The sequence below is a fragment of the Diplotaxodon limnothrissa genome, linkage group LG20 (genome assembly GCF_057381915.1).
Source record: "Diplotaxodon limnothrissa isolate DT_005_m linkage group LG20, D_limnothrissa_male_GT1.1, whole genome shotgun sequence".
Taxonomy (NCBI): Eukaryota; Metazoa; Chordata; class Actinopteri; order Cichliformes; family Cichlidae; genus Diplotaxodon; species Diplotaxodon limnothrissa.
In genome coordinates, this window is record NC_140615.1 from 12,828,365 (window position 1) to 12,850,682 (window position 22,318).

A 22,318-nucleotide genomic window follows, 5' to 3' on the forward strand; every position below is an offset into this window, starting at 1 on the left:
AGTACCAGCTCTTGCCAAGTCTTGCTCGCATAACCAGATGGGAATAGTATCCAGTCATAACATTGACATATCGTAATGTGCAATGGTGGAGAAAAGCAGGGAACACACTGCTAAAGCAACCCCAGAGATTTCTGGTCTGTTGCTTTGACTTTCCTAACTAAGTGGTAAAACCAGATGTGACACCCAACTGGCAGGCTTGTCTTTCTGAAGATGATGTTGAAAAACATAATGTCGAGGTTATCGTTATTTACGCTGTGGTGGAGCGTTGATCAAAGTAGCTGTGACTGCACACTAAGTAATATGTAGATACCACATTTAAATATTTACTCATTATGACAAAGTTCTTGCGTAACTCGTGTCTTTGTTCTTTTTTTTGTGGCGTTATTGTTGTCCAGGGCACTGGGACAGCATGGAAGAGTACACGTGTATGATCCCTAGAGACACGCACGATGGGGCTTTTTATAGAGCAGTGCTAGCCCTTCATCAGGACCTCTTCTCATTGGCCCAACAGGTGGGTTAAGTCATCATTCACAAATGGGCCCAGCTCATACAAATACACTAAAGTGTGTATTTTTAGATACGCTCTCATAAAGACATGCTTCACTTGAAATTACCCCGTCTTATGTTGTCTGGAATTTTCCATAGTCTTTATAGCAAAGCATGAGATGTTCAAATCACCAAAAACCAAACATTGTAAAGAAACATAAAATAGTTTTACAGCTCCAAAAGGGATCAAATTCCTCCCATCAGCTGCGGCTGTTCATTAAAACTAGTAAAATACACCAGGTCTGGGTATTTTCTTTTCTTTTATGATGTGGTACCTCCTTGGTGTGGAAATGTTATGTAACTCCCCAAATTGGAAATCATTACGGCATTTATCCTCAAACAAATAAAGAGCCTATTAGTCCTCCTGTCTGCATGTCGACAAGGTCTGGTGGAGGTCAGGTGGGTTGTGTTTTCCTCATCTGATCACGTTTGAGGATTGTAGATGAGTTCATTGTCCCTGGAGATGCATTTGTTCAAACTGGATGGAGGAACGTCTCACGCACACATGCCTCACCTGCTTCTTCAGCTACCCTCGACTCATCCTCCGTGTCCCCTTCTCACCATCAAAAGCCCTGGAGACTTGCTTCCTCTGACCTCTCTTTCCCTTCACAGCCCTCCCACACCACACACAATTTAGAGATTGGGTCCAGGTGTGGCCCACAGGATTCTTCAGAATAAGGGAAGTTTCGACTTTTTGCTGACAAGAAGCCACTCACAATGGGGTGGCTGTAGCTCAGGTGGCAGAGCAGGTCAGCCACTAATCAGAAGGTCGGTGGTTCGATCCCAGGCTGCCTCCTGGCTGCATGCCAAGTATCCTTGGGCAAGATACTAACCCCATGTTTGCCTACTGGTGGTGGTCAGAGGGCCCGGTGGCGCCAGTGTCCGGCAGCCTCGCCTCTGTCAGTGCGCCCCAGGGCAGCTGTGGCTTCAACGTAGCTTGCCATTGCCAGTGTGTGAATGTGTGTGTGAATGGGTGAATGACTGAATGTAGTGTAAAGCGCTTTGGGGTCCTTAGAGCGCTATACAAATGCAGGGCATTTACCATTTACCAATGAAAGAGGAGGAATGAGAAGCAGATGCAGAGAGGGAGAAAGCTCGAACATCGACATGAGATCAGTCTAGTTTTCCGGATGCCGTTGGTAATCCTCGCACTTGAGAGGCTGGCTGACGCTTTCTTTCCTCTATACCCCCAACAACCAGACATGTGCTCCGTGAGACTTGGACGGCATCTGTGTGAATGGTTTCAGGTTGCTTTGCTTTATAAAGCCCACTGTTTGGTCTGTTGAACTGATGATGTGTAGACACTAGTCATGCTCCTTGCACAAGATTTATGATACGTCTGCTCTCTGAATGCGTTTGATTTGTACATTTTCTTGTGGGTTTTGCAAGTCACATTCCTCTTTTTGACATCTCAGTCACAACTGGGCTTTGTTTCAAGGCCTAGTTATGTTTTTTGTTTGTTTTTTCCTCTGCAGTGGCTGATTTGGGCCTAAACAGTCATACACAGGCTGTTATACTACACTGCAATCATAAGCTAATATCACTGAACTTAAACCGTAAATGCAACCTTGTCGTAAAAGAACAGAATCCTTGGGTGATGGTTGGTTGTGCTGCCAGGAACCAGACACTGCATTTATCAGGAGTCGTCTGGACTGCACATTTTCAATGAGGCCCCAGCGTGGTAATTCAGGAGTAAACAGGACCATAACAGAGTGAAGACTATAAAGAAGCAGCTTCATTGTCACCTCATCCCCACCACCATCTTGTTGTGCGTGCCTGAGGAGTTGTTTTGGCATGCAGTTGCTCCTTTCCCTCCCCACAAAAAATAATTGGTGGGAGTTGGTCTGAAACAGCTGTGTGCCCTGGTCTTAGACGCTTCCTCAGTAATCCTCTCATTTTACCTTCCCTCTAATAACAGTTCCCAAAAACATTGACTGTACAAGCTCAAAAATCAGCAGACTTGCAGCTAGAATATGTGTGTCCTTGTTTGTCCCTTTAGCTACTCTGGATCGGGTCTTTGTCTCAGTTACGGTATTTCTGCCCCTCGGGGTACGCATTCACCGGTAATGGAATGTTTGCAGCATCCTTGAATTTGGAGAAGTCTCACAGGGAAAGTTGGAGACTTGCTGAGTGTGTGATACACTCCAAAACTCCAAATGTAGTGAAGGAGGGAGGAGAGTGAATGGAAAAGAAAAGGTTTTTGTATTCTGTTCATAGCAAGAACCTTGACTAAGAGCTTCCATTGTGAGTTCTTTGTCAGCCTGCATTTCCCCGCTCTGTTTCTGTAATTGTGTAAAAATTGACGTTATTTTTAAGACACATTTGACAGCCTTAAGCGTGGTTACATAACTTTTGTACTGTTGCTCTCAACAGTTCATTTACTTGTCCTTATAAAATGTTTGGCACTCAGCAGTGCATCAGATCATTTTCCTATACAAGCAGGCATTCTAGTCCTAATTGCATTAATGTGTCACTGTTGGCAGCTCTTAAGTAAGAAAGGTTTGAACAGGAGGCTGTAGCATGACTTTGTGCTTTTATACCAAGTGTTTTTATTTCCTAGTGTTACCCAAACCTAGCCAGTCCTGACGCAGGGAGTTTTTAGGAGAGTGTGACATTGTGCTATGGTACATTCAGGGGACAAGCTTGAGGAAATGCCCTCTGCAACCAGTAGTACCAGTGGTGTATTTAGAGAGAATTCAAGGCCCCGTTTGCTAACTAATAGTTGGAGCATTCAGGAAAGTTTTTTGAAAACGATGGGGGGGATGTAGCATATTTACATTTATGTGTGGTGATAAACTAGGGATGTTTTAAATGTAACACTATACTTTTTTTGTGCTTTTAATGCAGTGCATTGACAAAGCAAGAGACCTCCTGGATGCCGAGCTCACTGCCATGGCGGGAGAGAGCTACAGTCGAGCCTACGGGGTAAATGTTACCATCTTTTTCATAGCATTCATATGCAGTGAGCTTATGTAACAGCTATAAAATTGAATTTTCATTTGACTTCCAAGTTTCAAACCCTAAATGTCATGCCACAGCTGTGTCTGTTTCATTGTGTATCTAAATGGTATTATCCAAACATATCAACAGCTGAAACTAGAAAAGAGCTGTTAATATGAAATCTGATCATAGTAGATTTTGATCCATAGTGCAGCAGTAAACATGGTAGAGATATGGAAAAAAAACAAAACAACTATTGATATCGGTATAACTAATGTTTACTGAAGCTGCACAGTTGGGTCCAGTGGGTTAATGAATGCATTTGTTTGCAATTTCTGATCATTTTAAAAGCTGTTATGATCTTTTAATGATTCACAGAAGCTCCATCTTAGCAATGTAACTGCTATAATCAACTGTTATACTCAGTATCTGTGTAAGTAATCTGAGTATGTTTTTTTCTTTGTCAGGCCATGGTGTCTTGCCAGATGTTGTCAGAACTAGAGGAGGTAATCCAGTATAAGCTGGTGCCAGAGAGAAGGGAAATCATCAGGGAAACATGGTGGGAGAGGCTTCAGGTAATAGCACACGATATGTGGACACAAACAATATTATTTTATGATGTTTATTTAATAAATATGATACTGTAGCGCAGTGCCTACTCTGTAGTATTCCAGTTCCAAATGCCCAGTGAATGCACCACATCACCCATCCATTCACATGTCACCCCCGGCCTGTGGAAGTTGACGTAAACTGTCTGCCTTCTACTTTTTAATTGACGTAGTCTCGCCCTGGGTCAACACACCTGAAATCAATGATTAGTTCATTACCAGCCTCTGGAGATCTTCAAGACATGTTGAGGAGGTAATTTAGCCATTTGAATCAGCTGTGTTGCATCAAGGACACATCTAAAACCTGTAAGACACGGGCACTCGAGGCCTGTGTTGCCTACCCGTGCCCTAAAGGAACAATTCACAGTTATAAGTCGTAAAATTTTTTTAAGAGTAAATTAACCTCCTCAAACATGTGCACAGACTAATAAAGAAAAGAAGATTAATTTTGATCATATAGTGACTTTGCGTACCATTAGTGTCATGAAAAAAAAATGAAAAGGGTGGCTCGTTTGATGTAATCCACACTGTAAACCAACTGTAAACTCCTCATTTGACTGATTATATCATTATTAATTGTGAATTTCAGTGTTGTATATGTTGTTAAATGAAATACAAGGATGTTTGGAACAACCTTGACTCCACAAGCGGTTGGGAAATATTTACAGCCTGCCAAGTCTTTGGTATTTGAGACGAATGTCATCCAGTGTAAAATAATGAAGTTCAAGTACATCTTTTCCATTTTGCGTGACATCTTAATTAACTGTGTTTCGCCCTTTTATGTGCACGCTGAGGGGAGGGATATTAAGTCAGAGAGAAAGACTGTTAAAATTTTGATCTGTGATGCACCATTCCTAACACTTTAAATCATATCAGTCTAGTTGTTCTAATGCAGCATTAATTATATGGCTTAAGATCAGCCCTTTTTGGAGTTCCTGCTTCTCTTCTCCTGCTCAGATGTTAGGGACACTGCTCTGGAAAATTTTCGGAATTGAAATGCAAAAACCTGTGTCATCCTTCACCTTTACCACATGCCAGGAACCGTGTAGTCATCTGAAGACACTGTGTCCCTGCCCAGATTTTTTTAGTATGTTGTTTTTTTAGGTTTTTTTGGACAGTCTGACGTGGAAATGCCAGCGCGCTTAATGCAATTGGATCACTTTCCTCCCACTCCAGAAGGTCACAGTAATGTCCCGAGATACAACAAAGGACACTGGCTTTGATTGAACAAAAACAAAAACCGAAATACGTGGAGTGTATGAACAATATGGGTGATATGTGATTTTTGGATTGTTGTATTTTTAACACTTTTGTTAAACCAAAGTATCACATCCACAGACAGTATAAAAGCTGCTATCGTCACACACTGGTTCTGGACTCTGCATTTTGAAGTTTCAATGTTAGCATGGGGGGGGGGGGGGTTAGAGCCAGAAGTTATCCTATATGGAAAAAAAAAAGTTAAAGTTATTGTAGCAAGTTTTATAGCAAGTTTGATTACCCAGCTACATTAATTAACTGCATTGGTTCAAGACACAAGTGCAAATGCTAGTTAATCTGTACAAAAAAAAAAAAAGACAGACTAATAAAACATTAGTATTTCATTCACCAAAACTGAAGCACAAATGTGCTGAATCACAGCCAGTTTGTCTGTATCACTGTAGTTAATCCATTAGTTGCTGAAAAAGGCAACCAACAGCACACACAAACAGTGAAGAGGTCCAAGTTACTGACATGAAGAAATAGAAGCGAGGCCTAACATACAGCAGTTGTCTTTAGCACAGCAATGCGTTTAACTCAGTTATCCAGGTTATAGCAAAAAAACAAAAACAAACTGACCCCACTCATAGTGGGTTTCTGGACAGAGGTTGAAACTGTCTTTGCACCGCGCTGTGAATATGCTTCTGAATGGTCTAATGTTTTAATGTTGAAGTCTCTGGAGATTGACTCTCTGTTGGAGCAGCCTCAACTGGGAAGTAGAGTAATGGCAGTTTCCTCTACTTCCAGTTGGCTTTATGTTTCGGAGATTTCCCCCCTTGATTACAGAACACTTGTGACTCTTTTTCTACTCAACATTGCACACGAGTTTATAAAATAGTATTTCCCAGTCATCTTACCTTGTGTTGGGGATCAAACTGTGTATTTGTTATTTGACAGAGTCCACACATCTGTCCACGAGTGTCCTGCTGTTAAGTGCTTTTTCCCTTAAACAGCTTATCCCTCATCAAAGTTTTGCAGGTGTGGTAAAGGTGCAAGAAAACACAGCCCCCTGATGTTTGTTCATCGGTGTATCAGATTGATTTCTTGCACTTCTGTCCATTTAAACCCCAGTTTCAGTCGCGGACTAAGGCCAAGTGTCTGTTAAAGGATCAGTCCTTTTTTCCCCCTTTTTTGTGTTCTGTTTCTCAAACAAATGCAAGTCGTGAAACATTTTAATATTCCTCTAAGAAAAGGTTGAGGATTTCAGGACTTATGTGTATTTCTCTGTACTTCTGTGCACGTATTTTAAAACAGCTCACCCCTCCAGTCTTTGTAGGGGATATTTTTAAGCCTTTTTCCTACTCGTTTATATAACAGATTCTTTTGGCAAATTCAGGCAGATTGCCTCTCAATAAAAGCTCTTTGTTTTTTACTTGCGTTCTTCAGCTGTTTCACCTCGCAGTTCATTTTCAATCAAAACCATAATATTTTAAAACATATTGGAAATTTTTATTCTGTTTAATTAAATGAAATGGGTTTATTCTTGTGTCTGGAAGGACAGCTACATCACTGCAGTGATGTCGTTTAAGACCATCTGTCCATCATGATGCGCATTCAGGTGCATTTGTTCCCTTCAGTCAACGTGGATGAATTGGATAATGTGGCTTCATACCTCATAAGCACAATGCCAATGATTTCTTGTGGTTTAATCCAAACTAAACTGTGTTAGCTATTATAGTTACTGAGCATAGTTCAAGCCAGATGTGACCTGTACGTAGGTCTTTATCCCATCATGTTAAGCTTACTACAAAAAATGTAGTGTTGAACTTTACCCTAACATTTCAGCTTACTGAAAGGTCCCATTATAGTTTTACCATTTAAGGAAATACAGTTAACATAAACATTAAATTAAAGAATTCCTTCAAGATATCTTTGTAGATGATTTGTTGTACTGCTAAAGGTTAAATGTTTGTTTAATAGAGGCAGTGGTCTTGCAAATATAAATATGAGACCTGTATATTTATCTTTTTCTGCCATGTGAGCCTGTACTTACTGTGGGCATTTAAAACAAATAATAGTGAAGTCATTGAAGCATACATCTCCCTCACGTGTGTTTGTTCTCTCAAGGTTCACTAGTAGGTACCTCTCTCTCTGAACAATGTGACGGAGCAACAATATGTGTTTTCCTTCAGGGCTGTCAGCGCATTGTAGAGGATTGGCAGAGGATCCTAATGGTCAGATCTCTGGTCATCAGCCCCCACGAAGACATGAGGACCTGGTTGAAATATGCCAGTCTTTGTGGCAAGAGCGGACGCCTGGTGAGTACAGTGACATGTTTGTACAAGGGAAGGGATTCTACAGATGAATTCTAGTCACACAGCACTCAGAACAAAATCAGAGCTGATTCTGATCAGTTTTTCCAGGAGGAAAAAGGAAGGTCATTTCTAACAAAGTGAAGTGCAACTATGAACTCCTGAAATGAAATGATATTTCATTTGAAATGTTTTTAGCTGGCACTGATGAAAGTAGAACAGCTGCACACCTTCAATCAGCACTGTTTAGAAACCTGATCGTTCATATCTTCTCTATTAAATTTGTGCAATTTTCTGTCCCTGACCTCAACGTTTTTATAATTGATGGTAGATGGTTGGCTATTTTTTCCACATCTGCTCTTATTATATTTAAGTGCACACAAAAGATAGCAGAATCTCCAATAACTCACTGTTACATTAAAAGTAGACGAGAACGGCCATCTTAATGTCTTAATCTGTCTTCCTCTTTTCTGAAAACCTGTTTTCAACTAAAGACAAATACAGGTTGATGTTTCTGTAGTTTTGCAAGTCCCTAAAAGTCAGGGGTAATATCTGTGATTTCATCTTCCAAATTCTTCTTGAACTGTGAGTCTTCTGACTCGGGTACTTTTTCTTGGCCACTTTCTCCCTCTAGGCACTGGCCCATAAGACCCTGGTCCTCCTCCTAGGTGTTGACCCCTCCAAGCAACTTGATCACCCATTGCCTACAACCCACCCTCACGTTACCTATGCTTACATGAAGTACATGTGGAAGAGCGGCCGCAAGGTAGGACCATCAACAATGTTTTTGTAGGTTCAAAATTAATGTTTCCTAAAAAGCAAAGGGCAGCATGACTAGAGATCTAATTTATCACTCTTGTATGCGTGTTTTGAGAATAAATGAAGTAATGATCAAAGTTTTGTGGAGGCTAGAAAGGGAGTGCTTATATTAGTCACCATACAGTAATTTCATAAACAGCCGATTTATTCATTTGAAAGGTTTAAATGAGCCAGAAATAACATAAATAATGTGAAAAATGTTAATTGCTTGTTTATTTATTGCTGGATATGTAATTCTGACAGAAGACTCACCATTTTAAATTAAAACATGATGAGACATCAGTGCTTGTGTCTGCTGCCCACAAGTTTAAACAGTGTAGTGAGCACTGGTTCTTACATTAATTGGCATGTATCAGTGCAGGCAGTCGGTGACAGCCAGAGGAAAAATCTGTTATGCAATCTTGTCTTCAGATACGTCTGTAAATCTTTCCTCAACAGGCTCCATAATTATAATCATTAGGGGATTTTTTTTCCTGAAATACAATTTGAAAGAGCATTTTGGGGGATTGAAAAAAAAAAAGCCATTGTTAACATATTTGCAATGCAATATTGTTCAATTGTGAATTAAGTTTTATTCAGTTTTTACTTAAGTTGGGCTTCCAGCAGCAACTGTGGATGGAAATGTATAATTTTGCAGAGTGCTGTGATAAGTGGCAGATTTGACAGAATTACAATATTTCATTGATCAGTAAAACAACCCAGCTGTTACATTTACATGAATGTTGTTATTAATCTTAAATATCCATGGCAACAATGGAAAAAGTGCTAATAAATGTTAGTACTTCTTCAGAAACACTTGTTCTTTCTGTGTTCCAGCATTCAGCACAGTAACACAGGTCAAACTGCCAAATACTGGTGGCAGTGACTCAAGGTTTCAATGTGTGTGTCACCCTGTGCCATTTTACACACGCAAGCACACTTGCACCCATTCGCAAACAGTATACACACCCCCAAACGCACTTAAACATGTCCAGATTTATTTCTAGGTGTTAAATAGCATATGTGGCTCCAGGCTGCATTCTCATTAGGGGACTTAGGTAAGTGTGAGTGTGAGCATGAGCACTGCTGTTGCCAGGACCAGCTGCTCTGCTCAACTGACAAATAATATAAAAACAGAGACCAAGAGCAGGGGCAGGACCCTACTGTTTCTGGGTTTTAAAATGTTCAGGGACATTAGAATCAGAATCAGAATCAGAATCAGAATGGGTTTATTGCCAGATGTTGAGGTTTACAACATTAGGAAATTGCTGCGGTGCTTCAGTGCAGACAATGAGAATTAAAGTGCTATGTAGAAAGAAAGATATGTGCATGCGATATACATGAGATATATACATGAGAATAAGAATTATGAGTGCTACGTAGAAAGATATATACATGAGTGCAGGTGGTGCATGCGATATACATGAGATATATACATGAGAATAAGAATTATGAGTGCTACGTAGAAAGATATATACATGAGTGCAGGTGGTGATCAGTGCCAAACATGAAATGATGCAGTGACACAGCGTAGGGTCATGTGTTAGTGGCGGGGACAGTCGTGTGGTTATTGTTCATGTGTCCAACAGCAGAGGGGAAGAAACTGTTCTTGTGGCGAGAGGTTCTGGTGCGAATGGACCGGAGCCTCCTGCCTGAGGGGAGCAGGTCAAACAGACTGTGTCCAGGGTGAGAAGGGTCAGCTGAGATCCGGGCTGCACGCCGCAATGTCCTGGAGGTGTACAGGTCCTGCAGAGATGGGAGTCTGCAGCCAATCACCTTCTCAGCAGAGCGCACAACACGCTGCAGTCTCTGTTTGTCCCTGATAGTGGCTCCAGCGTACCACACGGTGATGGAGGAGGTGAGGATGGACTCGATGATTGCAGTGTAGAATTGCATCATCGTCCGTGTTGGCAGGTTGAATTTCTTCAGCTGCCTCAGGAAGTACATCCTCTGCTGGGCTTTCTTAATGACGGAGGTGATGGTGGGCTCCCACTTCAGGTCCTGGGTGATGGTGGTACCCAGGAAGCGGAATGAGTCCACAGAGGTGATGGGGGTGTCAGTCAGGATGATGGGGGGGAGTGGGGCTGTGTGCTTCCTGAAGTCCACAATAATCTCCACTGTCTTCTGGGCATTCAGCACCAGGTTGTTGTGGCTGCACCAAGACACCAGACGTTCAACCTCCCTCCTGTAGGCAGACTCGTCCCCGTCCGAGATGAGCCCAATGACGGTGGTGTCATCTGCGAACTTGATTAGCTTGACAGACTGGTGGGTGGAGGTGCAGCAGTTGGTGTACAGGGAGAAGAGCAGAGGAGAAAGAACACAGCCCTGAGGGGAGCCGGTGCTGATGGTCCGGGAGTCCGAGACATTCTTTCCCAGCCTCACGTGCTGCTTCCTGTCCGTCAGGAAGTCAGTGATCCACCGGCAGATGGGATCAGGCACATTCATCTGGGAAAGCTTGCCTCGGAGATGGTCTGGAAGGATGGTGTTGAAGGCAGAGCTGAAGTCCACAAACAGGATCCTGGCGTAGGTTCCTGGGGAGTCCAGATGCTGCAGGATGAAGTGTAGGGCCATGTTGATGGCGTCGTCTACAGACCTGTTGGCTCTATATGCAAACTGCAGGGGGTCCAGGAGGGGGGCCGTGAGGGTCTTGAGATGGGAGAGAACTAGGCGCTCAAATGACTTCATGACCACAGATGTCAGAGCCACGGGTCTGTAGTCATTTAGTCCAGTGATCCTAGGTTTCTTGGGGACAGGGATTATGGTAGAGGACTTGAAGCAGGCAGGCACATGACATGCCTGCAGTGAGGAGTTGAAGATGCCAGAAAACACTGGGGCCAGCTCGTTTGCACAGTGTCTGAGGGTGGCAGGAGACACACCGTCTGGGCCGGGAGCTTTCCGAGCATTCAGACTCCTAAACTGCTTCCTCACATCTGCTTCATGAATATGAAGAGTTGTGGTCGGAGGAGGTGGTGTGAAATCCTCTTTTGTGTGGGGTGAGGGGGCGGGTGTTGCAGGTGAACAGTTTGAAGGTGGTGATGGCTCTATGGAGGGGGGAGAGGTGGGGGAATGAGTGTCCAAAGTGCCTCTATTGTTGGGGTCGTTGGAGGTGTGAAGGCTGCCTGATGGCTCGTCAAAACGGCAGTAGAAGTCGTTAAGGGTGTTGGCTAAGAGCAAGTCATCAGTGGAGTGGGGGGTTTTAGGCTTGTAGTTTGTAATATTCCTAAAACCTTTCCACACAGAGGCCGAGTCATTCTCTGAGATCTGCTGCTGCATCTTCTCAGAGTGCTGATGTTTGGCAATGTCCACTTCTTTAGTGAACCTGTACTTGGCCTCTCTGTAGCAGTCCCTGTCTCCGCTTCTGAACGCCTTACTCTTTTCCAGCCACAGCTTTTTGAGTTTAGGAGTAAACCAGGGTTTGTCGTTGTTATAACTCACCCTGGTGCGTGATGGCACAATGCTGTCCTCACAGAAGTGGATATAGGAGGTGACAGTGTCCGTAAACTCGTCCAAGCTGTTAGAAGCAGCCTTCATTGTGTCCCAGTCTGTGGTCTCCAAACACGTGCGAAGCTCCTCCACAGCCTCGTTGCTCCACAGTTTTTTGGTCCTCACGACAGGTTTGGAGAGCTTCAGCCTCTGTCTGTACGTGGGGATCAGGTGGATCATGACGTGGTCAGAAAGTCCGAGTGACGCGCGCGGCACCGCGCGATAGGCCCCGCTGATCGTGCTGTAGCCCTGTCACTGATGACTGAATCACACAGTAGTAAGGCATCTACCAGTAATAGTCAAATTAGCATTAAAGGCAATGCTTTTGGAAATGATGGCTTTATCTGTTTTCTCTTGTTTCAAACTGTGATCTTAAAGTCATTCATATATATGCATTCATGCAGATGATCAGGTGAAAAAGATGCAGATTACTGGTCAGCATTGCAAGTCTGGGGATGTTGAATAGTGTATAGGACACTTTTCTTTGCTTTAAGATCACGTCATAGGAGGTCTTAACCAGCTTAACAAAAACCTTGACTGCAGAGGTGTGCTAGCAAAACAGAATAGCAGGCTTTCCCCTGTAGAACCAACAGTAAGCCCACCGACACTGATATGTTCAGAAAACAGTGTTTGCTGTTGGTTGTCGTGAATGCACGAATTAAAAAAGTGATCAGCGTTGATAAAACACTCACAAACCTGTCAAACCAGAAATAAAAGACTAATCATAAATGTGCAGTTTGTGTAGTTTGACTTAACTGATTTCGTTAGGATGCAAACCGTACACAAATATATTTTAAAGTCATGCTAAAGTTTATTTGCTATTGCTATTTGCATCTCTCCAGATCGACGCTTTCCAGCACATGCAGCATTTTGTGCAAGGAGTGCAACAGCAAGCTCAACACGCCGTTGCAGCTGAGGACCATCAGCGGAAGCAGGAGCTCTACAAGCTGATGGCCAGGTCTGACCTTTTTCTGGAAACACAGTAACACAGACGTATCGCCAAACAAATACAAGCTTTCTTGGAGAACATGTCACAGGAGGAAGTGTAACGAGTTAACAAGGAAAATTAAACCTGTTTGTTATTTCAGTTTCATAATCCTGGGATTATTCACACTGACTCACTGTCACACTTTTCTGAGTTAACTGAGTGTAACAAGGGCCATCACTTATGTTAATATTGACATCAGAACATTAAATGGTTGCATTTTAAGTTGAGTTTTCTTTAAAGATGGAAAAATAGAAGTGGACTTTCAGAACTGCAATGTTGTAGCTTTAGTTTTAAAGAAATCATTTAAGAAGCTGAGAATTTATTCCCCTTTGCCAGTCTCTGTATACCCACTCTGGCATGGCAGAGAAAACTCAAAGCAACATGCTGAGGCAAGGAAAAAGTAACCTCATGTATTTCCTCCCTCATGCTCTAAACACGTAGGGTCATGTCCAGTGCAGTTTTATTTCCACGAGCGTGACCCATTCTGGCATAGCACCTTTTACAAATCCACCGGCATCCTGTGTGATTTTAGTTTTTTCTGTTCTTCCAAGGCTCAAAGCTTTCAATAAACAAATCTATTGGCAGGAAATGTGGCACCATGCTGATGGGTATCACCACCACAGTGCTGTTAGTTTGCACCTTTTCCAGTAGGCGCTGTGCTGTTCATTTGATAGTCCTGGCACATTGGTTTGCACCTTTACCCTATCATCACCTCACCTCACAGTGGAAGAAAGATGCAGTAAAGTCTTTTGAAAACTCGACATTCCAGTAGCTGTTGTGTGGTTTTAGATTGTGATTTTTTTTTTTTTTTTTTTTTTGGGCTGAGAAAATGGAAGGTTTCATGTTCCCAAAAATGACTGGGAAAGACTTCAGACTGTTAAAAAAGATGCACGCTCTTGTGGGCTCATCAAAATATTTGAGAAAGATATCTAAGACTTCCTTCTTTTATGGTTTAGCTGCTTTTCTTTGTGCAGAAGAGACTGATTACTTTTTAAAGAATTTGGATGTGCTGCATTGTTTCTCAAATAAGTCAAAATAAGCAAGAGGTGTTGCATGGGAACAGGTATAATCCATGTACAGTAAATCACACAGTGTCATTTGGCCATGTGCACAGAGCAGTCATGTGTACCCTCCCATCTCATAAATCAAACGTGACAACACATAAGTGGGAACGTGGGTAGAAGGGGCTTTTTCCACTCACTTTTTCATCTTCCACAGAATGGTTGTGTAAAAAAAAAAAAGAAGAAAAAAATGCATGACGGGGAAAAACACCTGTACGCTGTCAGTCAGGACGGGTTCTCTCTAGACATTCTGACACACTTTCTTTAATACAGCCTGACTACATGGTATGGAGAACACCTGGACTGCTCAGACACTCACATATACACAGTCATACAGACACCTCCACCCCCAAACTATCCTGTATAATTCCACTGATACTAATCAATAACTCTGGGGTCTGCAGCCGGAAGAAACATGTTCCAATGTCACCAGATGCCTCGCCTTAACTCCTTCTTTCAGTAAAAGTTGAACCTGTCAACAGTTTACGGACACAGTTCCACACAGATGCTGAACTTGAGCTGTACATCTGCATGGAAAAGCACTCGTACGAAATTACGTAATCCAAAAGGCAATTTATTGGAGGGGCTCTGACATATTCACAGTACTGATAGATGGTGTGACAAAGCAGTTCTTGCCAGTTTCTCAGTTTAGAGTAGTTTTATCTGAATTATGTGTCTTGGCCCTGCCAAGCACAACTAGTTTGACTTTTGCCTGTAAGCATCTGTGTTTTTTTGGATGATGGATTGAGCAAAGTCCTCCTGGGATGCCACAAAGCTCACCGTTGGGTTAAATTAGAGGAAAATTGGTTTGGATAATTGAAAATCTCCAGCCTTTCAGTAGATAAATGAACTGTTGCCTCACGTATTACTACTTCTGATATATGCTTATGAGACTTCCAAGCTGTGCATCATTATCGGACCTTTTTATATAAACTACCCTTGGATTTCCTGAATGTGACTGCCAAGTCTTTATAAGCAATGACAACATAAGCAAGCTTATAAACTCATGGAGATATTTCTTTTTGGCTTGTCCCTGGCGTACATTTGTTTCCTTGTCACTAATGTAGTCACTGAATTATCTTCTTCTGCAGAGCTTCTCTTAATGGCGCTGATCTTTATTACCTTCTCATGGTCTAAAAGAGGTTTTTATTCTTAATGCCAGAAATATCAAGGGCTTAAATCTGACTTATAATATATAGTGCACCAAATAACTTCTTTCTGCCAGTCAAAATGGTATATTTACATGTGATTGAAGTACTAATGTTAGAGTGAATTTCCCTCTTCTCTCTTTCTCCATTTAGATGTTTCTTGAAGCTGGGGGAGTGGCAGCTCAGTCTGCAGGGCATCAATGAGAGCACCATCCCCAAAGTTCTGCAGTATTACAGCAATTCAACTGAGCATGACCGCAACTGGTACAAGGTCAGCTCCTCTCTTTTAACTCTGACCTTTAACGTTTGGCTTCTCTCTCTGGCTGCAATAAAATCCCAGCTGTGTCAGTAAGTAAACGTCTCAGCCCTGTTATGCCACTACGAAAACCTTAGACCTCCATTCCTGCGCCCTTATTATTTTGCTCAGTAGATACTCTCCAATTGTTTTCTGCGCTCCATCACATCAAAGATATGTGGTGATGGAAGAGCTGAAAGCATCTCTGCTTTTTCTGCCTGTGCTGCAGGCTACAGAGATGTCTCTACAGACTCTCTCCCCATCCATCTTCACCAACTTGCTTCAGCTTCAACCTTTAATAGCAGGTTGCATAACAGTGCAAACATCAAACTCATATGTTTGTATGAGAGAAATTACAGCGCCCTGGGAGATATCTGTCCCATAGCAAACTGGAAAATGACATCATGAACAAACGTGGAAGTTATTTCCAGTTAATAGCTCCGAACACCAGTTTCACTCAGTTTGAACCATCTTTCGGCAGGCTTGGCACGCCTGGGCTGTGATGAATTTTGAGGCAGTGCTGCACTACAAACACCAAAACCAAGGGCGAGATGAAAAGAAGAAGCTGCGGCACGCCAGTGGTGCCAGTGCTAATAGTGAAGCCAGCAACAGCGACAGTGAGGTTGACAGCACTGATCCCAGTCCTGTGCCCTCACCAGGTCAGAAGAAGGTCAATGAGGTGAGTTACGGAAATGACACTGAGCATTCGGTGTCCTCTTGTCCAAGCGCTCTAAATTCAGCTAGTGCTTTATGATACTTAACATACCTGACTTGGTGTGTAAGCCATTATACACATATTATCGCCAATTTTCAAAACTGTTCATCAGTCAGAATCTTTTAATGTCTCGCTGTCATCTAAAACACATTAAACATATAAGAATTCAGGTTCAAACTGATAATACACCACATAAATCTAAAACCGCAATATTTGACATCAAAATGGTCAAAAGTCAAGACTGACATGGCTGAAAACTGCAGCTTGACTTGTGTCATCTGACTGTTTGTTTTTTAATCATGAAAAGCATATTTTTTTATACTCTCTCGCTTTAGGACCTCTCAAAGACGTTGCTCCTGTACACAGTTCCTGCTGTGCAAGGTTTTTTCCGCTCCATTTCCCTGTCCAGAGGAAATAACTTGCAGGACACGCTTAGGTGAGTTGTGTCTGACTGTAACACACACACACACACACACACACACACACACTGGACAAGTAGCCCAAAGAGCACCCATACATGCTATGTGAATACAGGAGGCCCTCTAGTGGCTGACTGTGATTGATTCACAATGGTCAAAAAGGAAGAGAGTGTCTAGTTTTATTTTGTTTTCTACTGCTCAGGGTTTTGACTCTGTGGTTTGATTATGGTCACTGGCCCGAAGTGAATGAAGCTCTGGTGGAAGGCATCAAGACCATTCAAATAGACACCTGGCTGCAGGTAATATATGTAGAGAAATAAAATCATATGAAAAATATTTTTTTGGGTGGGAGAAAAGGCTGATTTGAGTGCAATTTTGAGAGAATAGTGCAATGTTTTTATATTTACAGGTCATCCCGCAGCTTATAGCTCGAATCGACACCCCTCGAGCCCTGGTGGGCCGTCTGATCCACCAGCTGCTAACCGACATTGGACGATATCATCCCCAGGTAAGTCTGCTTATTCTACTGGAGGCTATATTTTAGAACACAGAACAGCCACACAGCCATATTTCTTTTATGAAAAGTTAAAAGCTGTACTCTCAGTGATCAGCGTTTGTTCTGTGTTCACATGCAGGCTTTGATCTACCCACTGACTGTGGCTTCAAAGTCCACCACTACCGCCCGCCACAATGCTGCCAACAAGATCCTGAAGAACATGTGTGAACACTGCAACACCTTAGTTCAGCAAGCTATGATGGTAAAACATCTCTGTTGCACTACTGAATTAAAACATCTTTATAAATTGCATAGTAAATAGTTGTGGGTTTGTTCCATTGGGTTAAATGTGAACTTTATAGTCTAGTGGTCTAAACATTTGGCTAACAAGTGGATGATCCCTGGTTTGAACCTGGGAGAAGACACAAGGTTCCAGCGTCCAGCATTTAAATAAATGAATTAAGACTAAACCTGCCAAGTCAAACAGAGCTAACTGCTGTGGCGATTCCATATTAATGAGGGAGCAGAGCTGACAGTAGCTTCTTCTTTATATATATAATTAACAAAATATTTAATTTCCAAACAGGAGTTATAGAAATGTAGATAAGGTTTTCTGGTTCTTGTTATGACTTGTTGTATCATTTAAAATTAAATGGGAAAGGCTAATTAGCAGCAGAGGAGGAAATTCAGCCTTTTTTGTTGTGATTGTGAACATTTCTAATTGTAATTGAATTGTAATGTACATCACCCTGTAAAAGGAAAAAGCTTGATGAAGGTGAACTTTGCATTTCCTTTTTTCTTTAAAATATTTGCAATTTATATTTTCTGTATAAAACAATTTTAAATTGTCGAGATTTTACCTGTAAAAACAGGTCATCATTACGCTACAGACTGACCTTTTCCTTTTGTTTCCCTTCATCCAGGTGAGTGAGGAGCTCATCCGAGTGGCCATCTTGTGGCATGAGATGTGGCACGAGGGCCTTGAAGAGGCATCCCGTCTGTACTTCGGTGAGCGCAACGTCAAGGGCATGTTTGCTGTACTGGAACCCCTACATGCCATGATGGAGAGGGGACCACAGACCCTCAAAGAGACCTCTTTCAATCAGGTTTGAATCTTCTCGGTTTGATTTGTTGTCGCGGTGCAAGCAATGATGACAGGGACTGGAAACAGTACTCAAGCATGTGTGCACTGGCTTCTGATTCTGTTCCTAAATGTAAATGATGGCTTTCACATTATTTTATTGCATTTCTGTCAAAAAAGGCTTAAAGATTAATGATTAAACATTCTATCCATGCTTCAACTAAACTGTTGAAAACAAAATGTGTTCTGATATGGAGGCCGGAAGATAGAAAATTGATGTTAAATCATTCTACCTTATAGAGGGGCCTTGGTGGCCTGTGCATATTATATATATACTTTTTTTTTTGGATCCTCATCAGCAACAGCAGTGGTAGAAATATTTCCAAGCTTCCACCATCCCACACAATATAAATTTATCATAAGCCAAATTAAAAATTTAATAGCTTTCAGGAGAGAAAAGAAATTGGACACAAAAAGAAAACACTTGTGTTTCTCTTACTTCATGCTACAGGCTTATGGGAGGGACCTGATGGAGGCACAAGACTGGTGCAGGAAGTACATGCGCTCTGGAAATGTTAAAGACCTGACTCAGGCCTGGGACCTCTACTACCACGTGTTCAGACGCATCTCCAAGCAGCTGCCACAGGTGATTGAAAATATGAAGCCTACAGTCAGTTACACTACTTTTTTTGTTAATAATATATAAATCACCATCCTAATGATCACTGCAGTGTGCCTCATATAGTAATATTCAACAGTATATGCAGTGTATGTACAGTGTTAGCATTTTTGTGCACGTACTGTGTCATATGGTACGTCAGAGTACGTCTTTTGTGCCTCCTGGAAAAATCTGAGCTGACATCTCACCACGTCTGTGTCCATTCCAGTGTTTCATCAGATTATAGATTTTGCATTTTATGCCCCGACTCATTCTTTGATCTTAAGATGGTAAATGTCTCCTAGTCGTGTAATATGACATAAAAGACTAATGGCTACTGTGTGTTTTTTGCCAGCATACCAACATTAGAAACAACACTGAATGGGAGCTAATGATAGCGACTTCTTTCATTCCCCCATCTCTGTTTAAAGTCATTGAGCAGGAAGAAAAAAACTAATGTTGCAAGATGTTGAAAGACGGCAGGATGGTGATGAGAGTGATGATGTAGGAAGAGGAATGGCACAGCATCAGTGGATAGCATTGCTCATTTTATTGTCACGCCCTCAGGCGCCACTCTGTCTATTAAATTATGGCATAATATCCTAATGTAAAATTTCACAAGAGGCAGAATATTTTTCGAGATATATTTTACAAGTTGCAGGTAGTTTATTTTCTGTGGTCAATTGTTTGGTTTTAACTATCAGCATCTGTCAGATTGTTGTAGCCACTTTGGTACAACATAATGGGTAGATGCTTCAATAGAAAGCAGGGCTTGTTGCTATAGGAGAAGAGATGAAATTGAATTGATAGATGCCATTCCTAGCAGCTATCATCACATTGTTGAAGAGTGACATTAAAAATAGTTCTGTCAGCAGCTTGTACTGCACATAATAAATGAAGATGGCGATGCTATTTGACACTGTAGCATGGCCCTGCTCTCAAGGATGCACCCTGCTGTGACATTACAGTACGCAGCATGAAATACACTGCAGCATTACGACATGCTGGGAGCAGTGCAAATATTCCCCCACAGGGCATTAACATAGAGATAAACCCTTCCCAGAATGCATCCAAACGGCAGTTCCAGCGCAGGGCGGGACAGTAACCATACATCAGCATTCAGAAATGAACCATAAAGGCCTTTAAATAGTGTGCCACATTCAGATTTGATGCAGTGTAAATGACTGATGGTTGCAGACAAGCAGCAAATGCATTAAGAAAGTGAAATGTTCCAGATGATTTATAAAAAGCTGCGTATAAACAAGTTTCTCTGGATAAAGCCTTTTAACTTGGATATGAGCCAGTGTTTGCTACAATATGCATATTGCTTTAGGCACTGTTGGCTTGGCAGGCGCTGCTTTGTCAGTGAAGTTTTTGTACACAAGACTTAAAACTAATTGTCTCTTCCTGTGCTACACCCCCACCTCATCAACTTTCCTCACAGCTGACCTCCCTGGAGCTGCAATATGTTTCTCCGAAGCTGCTGATGTGTCGAGACCTGGAGCTTGCTGTACCCGGCACTTATGACCCCAACCAGCCTATCATTCGCATCCAGTCCATCGCCCCCTCCCTGCAGGTCATCACCTCCAAGCAGCGCCCACGCAAACTCACCATCATGGGTAAGATTAGGAGAAAATTGCACAGCCCTTGTGGCTCTGAACCCATTATATTAGGAAAATGGATTAAAGAATATTTCTAGTCATATGCTTTCAGCGGGCATGGGCCGTCACATTAGAGAAAATTCAATATTAATCGAATCCAACAATAAACAGGGCACAGTTTATTTTGAATTCATCGGTCATGGCATGTGGTGTGGCTAGAATATGACCGTAGAAAACGTTCATACCACCAGAAGCAAGATCAAACAAGTGATAAGCAAATATGAATTCCACTCACCACACGTGGACCAGACTCGATGGTTATTTAACTTTCTACCAAAAGAGTCTTGGTTTTTTTCCCAGTCTCTTCCGAATGAACATACGGGGGGGCACACCACGGTTCGTCACAAACCCTCCCAACACTGTTCTTTGTTATTAAATTGAATACTGAAATAAATAACTTTGACATGCTACCCTCTGCTCCGTTGTGTGATATGAAATATGACAGCGAAGTGCTTCTAAAATGGCAAAGCACTGTAATATCACATTGTCTTGAAGCCAAATCCACACATTATCAATCATAAACTGTTCATTCTGCTTCACACATTTTATGCCCCTGTACCAGCGCCAGCCGTGACCGGAGGCAATATGTTTTTGGGTTGTCCTACCCCACTGTCGGTAAATCTGATTCTCACGATATCTTAGGGATTCATTGCCCTTCAGGGACATTTTGCCACAAACATCCACTAGGTCTCGGTGGACTGAATTAATAAGCTACAATATAAGATATAATAATAATACGTGTCTAATAAGTCAAAAATGCTAAATTGATGAGATAATGTAGGCAAAAGGTCAAAGTTTGACTTCAGTGTGACGACATAATTTTCTGCAAAAGAAACTTTTCTGGCCGTTATTCAACACCATACCTCAGAAGCACAAGGGGAGATTGTGACCATATTTCACGTGTAGTCGGATATTGAATTGGTGACACTGAGGTGCGGTTTCCACCTTGAAACTACAGTGATAGATTTTTTTTTTTTGTGCTGCAGGGCTGATAGTGTGTGTGAAGCATACATGATTTAGAATTTGTAGCGCAGAGCAATATCCCTGTTTGAACCGTCATCACAGGACTTTGTGTTTCTTCAGAATCAGCGTTATTGACCAAGTTTAATTCCTTCAAAGTCTGCACAGACAGCTGCAGCTTTACTGCTGGGGAGAGGTTACAACTGCAAAACTTCTCTGGACAATACTGTACTTTGTTCTGATGTATTCCATCAGTGTTATATAACACACTCTGTAAAAGATGATGGCTAATAAATCAACTGACCTCTGGAGCAAGACTTCAGATTAAGACCTGTCAGCCACTGCAGGCAACCTAGATTTACTTTCGATGCTCCTTCTTCTGGTACAATGTACTTACTGGGGTTGTCATTAGAAGCAGACCCGGGATAGAACAGGGGCATTATTTTCCACTGGAAGCTTCGTTTTACTCCATTAAAGGTAGTACTGTGTTGGTGAAATAGTGGAGCAATTAGATAAGTGTCATCGTCTGTAATTCAGATAAGTGAAACATGTTTTTCTGTCTGTCATGCTGAAAACTTCATTCTGCTCAAGAGGACTGAGTCAATATCATAGTTCATCCAGCAGCTATTAACATACTGAAAGTATTGTGGTACTTCATAAGCATCATAGGCTTTCAGAGTCTTTTTAATCCTTTATTGCATATCTACTGTTTATTTGGTCAGAATTATTCGCGTCCTGATGCTAATAGTCAGTTGCGAATCCTTTTTGCTGGAATTCTTCTTTAGTTCGTGGCACGATGATTTCTGAAGTGACAGCTCAAACACTCGCCGAAGTTTTTCTACTGTGTGTAAATTGGAAGATAAACCTCAGTTTAAGCTTAATTTTACAAACTTTTAGCATTGCAAAGTTAAAACACCTAAATTGCACAGCAGTACTTTGTGCTATGGCTCAG

General features: G+C 41.9%; 1 protein-coding gene across 1 annotated transcript in view; it reads left to right on the forward strand.

Moving 5' to 3' along the window:
• The window catches only part of mtor (mechanistic target of rapamycin kinase), a 78,540-nt gene that overhangs the window by 49,115 nt on the left and 7,107 nt on the right, over nucleotides 1-22,318 (forward strand). The window contains exons 32-46 of the mRNA XM_085345446.1: nucleotides 396-511; nucleotides 3,394-3,471; nucleotides 3,954-4,061; nucleotides 7,484-7,609; nucleotides 8,238-8,369; nucleotides 12,727-12,842; nucleotides 15,235-15,352; nucleotides 15,858-16,055; nucleotides 16,427-16,527; nucleotides 16,713-16,809; nucleotides 16,920-17,018; nucleotides 17,146-17,268; nucleotides 17,930-18,112; nucleotides 18,599-18,733; nucleotides 20,190-20,364. Of these exons, the coding sequence (XP_085201572.1) occupies nucleotides 396-511; nucleotides 3,394-3,471; nucleotides 3,954-4,061; nucleotides 7,484-7,609; nucleotides 8,238-8,369; nucleotides 12,727-12,842; nucleotides 15,235-15,352; nucleotides 15,858-16,055; nucleotides 16,427-16,527; nucleotides 16,713-16,809; nucleotides 16,920-17,018; nucleotides 17,146-17,268; nucleotides 17,930-18,112; nucleotides 18,599-18,733; nucleotides 20,190-20,364 (1,905 nt within the window). The remainder of the gene's footprint in view (nucleotides 1-395; nucleotides 512-3,393; nucleotides 3,472-3,953; nucleotides 4,062-7,483; nucleotides 7,610-8,237; nucleotides 8,370-12,726; nucleotides 12,843-15,234; nucleotides 15,353-15,857; nucleotides 16,056-16,426; nucleotides 16,528-16,712; nucleotides 16,810-16,919; nucleotides 17,019-17,145; nucleotides 17,269-17,929; nucleotides 18,113-18,598; nucleotides 18,734-20,189; nucleotides 20,365-22,318) is intronic.